This window comes from Argopecten irradians, chromosome 12 (genome assembly GCF_041381155.1).
Source record: "Argopecten irradians isolate NY chromosome 12, Ai_NY, whole genome shotgun sequence".
NCBI lineage: Eukaryota > Metazoa > Mollusca > Bivalvia > Pectinida > Pectinidae > Argopecten > Argopecten irradians.
In genome coordinates, this window is record NC_091145.1 from 29,153,913 (window position 1) to 29,161,765 (window position 7,853).

Sequence of the window (7,853 nt, forward strand, 5' to 3'; positions counted from 1 at the left end):
GTTCGGGTCAGGTACGTAGTCACGTGTACATGGTCAGTTGAGTGCATCGAGTACGATGATATACGTGGAGATATGTGGACGGATTATTGTTTGGATTTCTATTCACTTGCGTTGGAATTTTATTTTGAGAAACATCTAAATGACAACTTAGAGGAGTTGACATGTTTTCTTGCTAAAAAAAGTCCCATATAGTTTTTACAGGTGAGGGTTTTGTTTACCTATTTGTAGGTGATATATACTGTGGACTGTTAGGTGTATGGGTACATGAATGAGCGCACGTGTGTCGATTCACGCGCTTTACATAGGGGTCGGTGAGTCGTCGGAATGTAAAACAAAAATGGCTGTTCTCAACCGGGGAATGTCTCATAAACGATTCTTGAACAACGAGTATACTTATTTTAAAAAAATCATTTTAATAATTTGAACTTGCATTGTCAGCTTTAAATCTACCATTACTCTGAATAACAATCACTCATTCATTACCAAACAGACACAACCACGCACATGCGCCGACTATGCAATCGCTTTTAGTTTGTCAAAAATAAAAGCTGTAAGCCTACATGTAGAAGTATTTTTCTTACTCGTGCTAACAGTAAGTTTAGCGTAATTAATGTTTACCATAACATAATATTAACTAAATTAGAATACCATGCTATCTATTAGATCAACTTAAATTCAGTCTTTGATTGTGTTTGATGCAAAAATCAAAATGTTACTAAAGCTCTAAAGAAATTTCCGTCATGATGGGATACGCCGGTTATGCTTTTTCGCCAGATCGCCCAGTCGTCGCCCAGTCACGTGACCGGCGTACGCCGGTAGCCGCTTTTCAGAACGAATCGAGCAGGGGTAGTGACTTGTTACGTAGGTTGTGAGAAAGTCTGTTGTGTATAAAAGGAAAATGGAACCAACGGCTCGCTTGGAAGAGGTACACCTGTCTCTACAAAAGTTGCCCGAATTCCGTCAAACATGGATAAATATATACATATTTAATACCAATATATTCTCAAATGAATTTTCGACACGGAAAACATAATATGTTAACATACCTTTATTTCACTATGAACGTGGGAAATGCAGTCAGATTTTCCGCTGTCGTTATGCCTGTCCAGTGAACTCTAGGTCAAAAGCACTCATATTTCCTAGTAACAAATTTTGTAATAGAAAATACACACAATATGAATAATATGTCACCATCAAGAAGGGGTTTGAATATTTTCCTTTGAACTTTTTCTTATATTAGATTTTATTCAGATTTTTTCATCAATACAATGTACTGTACAAATAATAATTATTATCAATGGTCATGCTTATTATTGATCCATCATCCACATCCTTACACTCGCACATATTATTTAAATCCATTCATCCATACACTTACATCCATACCCAACACTTAGATACTTGCTCTCATAGCACTTTCAGACTTGACAAATATTTCATTTCATTCTTCTATGTACAATGTACATGTGTACATATATTATATTCATACACAGCACTTTTATGTACTTTTATGCATCTATGCGCTTACATTTATACACAGTACTTTCTTAATTGACATAGTTAATACATTTTAAATAAACAAATAAAAGTCCTTGCTATACTTTTAAATATACTCGTATATAACCGAGTTTTCAAATAATTAAAAGCTGACAATGCAAGTTAAAAAATATTCATTTGAGATAAAAAGAATATAATGAAGTTTTCAATCGGACACCTATTTGCTTACACTTAAAGCAAATTTGCATTTTTCTATTTCTTTGTACACTAAGATTCCTTTTCTCATCAATTCTAAAGTTCCTTTATTTTCGTTGAGTGCGTCCTTAACGAAAGATAGCATGACAGGAATATAGATATTCTTCACTTTATATTATACCAGGTACAAGCGAAAATCTCCTCCTCTCTGGTGATACTGTATTCTAAAATCAATATCTCTTAATGGCTCATTATTCACTTTTTTAAAATCTCCAATGTATACTTTTATCTTGCATTGTCAGCTTTAAGTCCACACATTACTTCCTTCAACGACCTCTCCGTTCGATCCAGTATAAGTTTAGCATACTGTGGTAATAGAACTGGACAATCCTCAACATTTATACTATTCGCATTTTTATTATTAATTAAAGGTATTTAACATTTTCGTAGAGAGGATAAGTAGATCTGGTGGAAATGGGTTCCCCTGTCTATAGCCACTCTTGATATAAAAAGACGCTAAGCTTCGTCCTGATTTATTGCAGAATGTTATAAGCCAATTTATGATACTTCTGCCAAAGCCAAACGGAAAAACAACTTTGTTCAATAAATATCCATGAAACAGAGTCAAATCCTCAATAGCGTACCAGGTATATTGATTTTGATTGATTTTGTAAGTAAATTTTTGAAATGCTTGGACGAAAAAAAACTATTGGAGTAATTGGCTTAGACGCAAGACTTTTAGAGCTTGTCCATGACCAGATTGTCCATTCATTAACTTATATTTTGAATATGAGTATAAAAACATGTTAATTTCCTGATCAGAGGAAAATGGCCTTTATAATAGTGGTTGTTGTGCAGATTTCAATAACTACAGGCCCATATCTGCCTTACCTATTTTATCTAAAATACTGGAAAGACATGTTCATACACACTTCAAATTTCTTAATGATCACAACCTTCTGGTTACTGTAAACCAACTTTTATTTGCGTGCGATTTACTTTCGCGAATTTCGCGATCGACAAAATCAATGGAATCGTACGTTGCATTTTATTTTATCAAGTAGTCTGAAAATGAATTATAATTATTGATGTCACTATTTTTTAACTTTGTCGGGTTATAAAACATTGTTTGCAAAGTTTTGTGAGAATCCGCGCTTCACACAGTTTGCAAGCAAAATGTCTTTCATACTTTTATAGTAGTACATTGAAAGAACATAAGAAATAATTTGGGTTTTTTTTGTTCATTTTGACAGATATTCAAACATGACGCACGAATGCGCGTCATTTAGAATATCTGGTCATAAACCAGTGAACAACAAGAAATAACAATTATTTCTTATGTGAACCAGTTAACCATTTTAACTAGTAGGGAGACAGTAAGTCGCCAGGGTAGTAATCATGAATTGTATATCTGGAACAAGGCATCAGTCCGTCCTGTGTTAGACAGTACATTTCCGTAACATTAGTATTCAGGTAGGCAGCCATGATACCAAACCCACTCTTCGTCAGTATCAGAACGTCACATTTTGTGAGAACGAAAAAATCTACCACAACTCTCCTGTAGCCACTAGCTAGTCCATCACCTTTAGGGTTCCAGTCTATATGGAGGATTCTTCCCTTTGCTTCCAATAAATTATTTAAAAATAGTTTGGCTTGGTCCCGCACATATTTAGAGTCTGTCGCTACAAATATGTTGTAATTTTTACTTTCCAATACCTTAAGCATGATCCAAATGTCTTTCAATTGTGACTCTGTCGTATGTATATCATCTCCAGGTATTGTCGCACTTCCACCCATACGAATTTGGGCACATGCAAGTTTGGGCGCTTTTTCTACAACCATTTTCACTTCTTCATCGATGCTCTTTGTGGGCTTAAAAAGGGTATGAAAAAAAGTGGAATATAAGTCCGCATAATGTAATTCTAGTATCCACGGAATTACATTTTGTGCTTCGGTAAACTTTCGAAAATGTTGAGTAAAATCCCAATTAAACCGAACAAAATTAACGTCTTTTGAGAAAAGGTTATGAAGACCAGTTAAATTCCTTTTCTTGATAGCGTCAGGAACTTTGATGAAGAAGTCTCGATAACCCCATGACTTTCCTTCCAGAATGGAGGAATTATATCGCCAATCTGTTGTTGTAGGACTTAGAAAATCCTCCAGATTGCCAGATTTCGTGTATCTGATGAGAAAATGCTTTTGTAGAAGAACGGAAATGACGTAGGCACTGAACATACCTGACATCCGGTCTGACCACCCTCCGCAATCCCCTGGATTTTGCTCGTCACAATCGTAAACAATGTATCCTTTACGTGGTTGTGCCCGAGGCGTTGTGTTGTTCAAAAATGCTTTTATATCAGTATCTGTTATGTTTGGTGGTTTCACGGGTGTTTTGTCAATTCTTCTGCTCATAGACGCACTAGTAGCACTGTCATTTACTCTGTTGTATATCATTATAAGTAAAGCTATTGCAAAACCTGCACTGCATAGGTGCTTTGTTCTTTTCTTCTGTAAAGAAAAAAAACGGAGATATAAGATAGTTTTATGAAATGACTATTTTATCAATTGTAAATTTTCTTCCGGTATTTTATTATCAGCCTTTGATAAAACCTCTGCGAGATGGTATTCATGACAACACGAACGTTCATGAATGATTCATGAACTTTCAAGATTATTTACACATTGTGATTCATGAAAAACTGTTCATGAATATTCATCTCTCATTACTTTCATGAACTTTTCATGAAGTTTTATAGAGTTTTATGAATCCATGGAATATTAAAAAATGACCATGATCAATAAATCAAGAATAATTCACGAAGTTTTATGCATAACTGATATTCATTAAAATTCTTCAAAATAAATGAAAAAAAATTCATTCATGTTTTTTTAAAAAGAATTTTAATGAATTATTCTTGACATGATATTTCATTCATTTTGATGAATTAAATGAATATCCACTAAAGTCACACGACTTGTTACATTACCACATGAGTCACATGACTTCAATATATAAATGTATATTTCCAACCAAAACAGTCACCATCCAAAATTGCTGCTGTATCTGCTGCGGTGTGAAAGGGAGAAACATTATTCATCTTAAAATGGAGGTTTTGGCATATTAGTGAAAGGATTATCCCATTTGTATTTATATGCAGTACCTTTTCAACATGAAATTTTTGCACACTGATATTGCTATAGTGTTTATGCATAGATATTGGTTTGTGAAATGCTGTCAAATATTGCTATAGTGTTTATGCATAGATATTGGTTTGTGAAATGCTGTCAAATTGTCCATATAAACTATCATGCTTTACGAATATAGGTTTATTTTAGACAAATACTCATTTACTTTGAATGTATTATGACATTGGTTGCTGCATATCCCTGAAACAGATTTTTCCCAGCGCTTATGATATCTGTGGTATTATGAAAACAAAAATAACACAGTAAACTGTTGGTGATTCATGTTAAACTCTTCTGATGTTATATATTAATATATGGAATATACACATTTTCTTAAGAAATTGTTTCGTCAAATATTGAATTGATTCCAATAGAATTTCCATTGGTTTGGTAGTAAATTTCAATCCTGACAATTCTGGGCCAGTAGAGTTGTTCATATGTTGCTGTTTCCAACTTGCATTCATGAAACTTCTTGAACACAATACTGACGTGGCTCAAATTTCCATGAATTGTTCATTAATTGTTATGAATATTCATGAATTACTTGAGCATACTTCTGCGAGTTGTAGTTCATGACAAATTCATGAATTATCACAAATAAATATTCATGATCATTCATGATGGTTTTAAGTTCATAAATATTCTTCAAATATTCATAAACTTCATGGGTGGGTTGTTCATGAATAAAAGCAGTTCATGAATGTTCTTGATTTTATGCATAAACTAGATTAATGAATGTTCATGAATTCTTGATTGAAAGGATTTTGGAATGTTCATGAGATTTTTTAACATTAATTTATTATATTAAAATATTAATGAAGAATTGAAGAGTATTCATACATGATTCATGAAGTATTCATCAACATCTCGTAGGGGAAATTAACTGGCTTTCTCGCCCTTCCTTGTTAATTTGTTTCAAAACAGCAAAGGTAGTAAAATGACATTATTCTTCGAATTATATATCGTTCAAAGAAAGGTGAATTGGTCATAATTTGCTCACGAACCTTCCCAACATTACATTTGGGTCGAAAGTCATTTTTTGGTTATTTCTTTGAAGTTCTTTTTATAGTAATTTTCGTCAAGAAACATGCAGGGTTAAAAGAAATATATGGCAAATTTATATTTCATATTTAATATGTTTTGTAGCTTGAAATGAACGAAAAACTTGTTTAAACAATAAGACAACAGAGTTCATCATAAAATTTAATGAAAGGCAATGTTCATTATTACTTCTAATGACTACATTTTTCAATTATTTTGCTGTTTCAAAAAGGTTGTTGTTTGTTCATAACTGTTTGTTCATAAATCAGTGTCATAACTTTTTTGATGTTTGTTATAAAAAATGTGGTAAAAATTTACAAAAACATACCAAACGGTTATTAATTTCAAAATTTTTCACACAAAAAAATACAACTGAAATGAACATGATGTAGCTAAAATGTTGTCGCATTGGAGATTTAAGATTCTGAAGTACAAATATTAATTTCTCCTGTTTTCAAAACAAAAGAGGCAGCTCTTTTCAAAACGGCAGCAAAACATTAATTTCTTAATCTTTATATGTATTTTTACAGAAAACAGAAGTCTACGGATTTTAGGCCTTCCTACCCTGGAATACAGAAGATTGTTGGCGGACATGGTCGAGACCTACAATTAATTAAATAGACCTTGTCAACAGTGACACAATATGTACCCCAATGGCTCACACAAGGACCAGAGGACATGTGAAAAACTATTCAAAAAACCGTTCCGTCTAAATATTACCAAAGATGTATTCAAAAAACAGAATTATAGAGGTATGGAACGCCCTCCCGGAGCATGTGGTCAACTCTGGAAATATTAAACATAGACTAAATAACCACTGGAAGAACCACGTTATAAAATTTCTATTATCTACCTAGCCCAGGACAACTATGTATCCAAGCAGTGTATATTTACACGATCAATATATATATGTGTGATAGAGTTCTAGAAAGTACCATTAACGATTGTATATACAATCACACTTTGTAATTGGTAACTATGTAAATATTACCATACAACTGGACAAGCCAATAGGCTTTCTATTGATGTTGGACTGGTGTGATATCTGGTATGATATAGCGACTTGATGCAAATAGAGACAATTATTTTTTGAAAATAACAAAAATTTATAACATTTATCAAGGTTGATTTTAACAAGCATAGAAGCATAAAATAAATTTCTACATAAACTGTTTTCAATACATCAACTGCTGGTTGCTATGGAAGATATCAGTATTTACAACATTAATGCAATTTTACAAAATTAATGTACTTACAAGACTATATATTACAACATACTAGTAATGACGAACTAGTAATATAATAATAAAACATAATTATATTATCGTCTTAAATATATTCAATGGATGATCTAGTGCCCCATGGATAAGCAACCGAAATCAGAGAACATCATTAAGTAAAATATCATACATACCATTTCTGTAGATATCTATGCGAAAGTGTTTTGAGTGTTTCTGTCAGTCCGTGTGTAATGGCAGTAGACACGTTTCAAACGTTCTGATGTACCAGTAAATGTTTTTGTCGGTGGAAATACTCTGTATCGAACCTTTAACGGAACTAATCCCGTGTAAGCCCCTGACAATATTTTATGGGCCCCGCTTCACTCAGACATAAAGGTACATTATGTTCTTAATCCTGATTGTAAACATCAATGCGACAAATATAGAACTGTTACATCACAACCAACCTGAAACTGGTTTGATCGGAATAGACGGTCATGTGATATCATGACCATAGCGTTATGTACATAAAACACTTTCAGAAAGAAACTCTAAACCATGCTTTGTAATTGGATGTTTTAACAGATTATGGTCACCTTGATTTATACGGGGCTACACATTAAATGTTCAATGCCAGGAGTTTTATTTGCAGTGTTAAATAAGTTCCAATTAAAGCTGACAAGAATAATATTGGATGGCGTTTGAGTACAGAAT

The 7,853-nt window shown here is 33.0% G+C and overlaps 1 protein-coding gene across 1 annotated transcript; it reads right to left on the reverse strand.

Annotated features, from left to right (window-relative positions):
- Window positions 1-3,054: 3,054 nt before the first annotated feature.
- Window positions 3,055-7,609, reverse strand: LOC138336850 (uncharacterized). The gene is made up of 2 exons (XM_069286443.1): window positions 7,334-7,609; window positions 3,055-4,200 (listed from the first exon to the last, which is right to left on the reverse strand). The coding sequence occupies exons 1-2, from the start codon at window positions 7,334-7,336 to the stop codon at window positions 3,055-3,057; spliced, it is 1,149 nt and encodes a 382-aa protein (XP_069142544.1). The 5' UTR covers window positions 7,337-7,609.
- Between the last annotated feature and the right edge of the window lie 244 nt (window positions 7,610-7,853).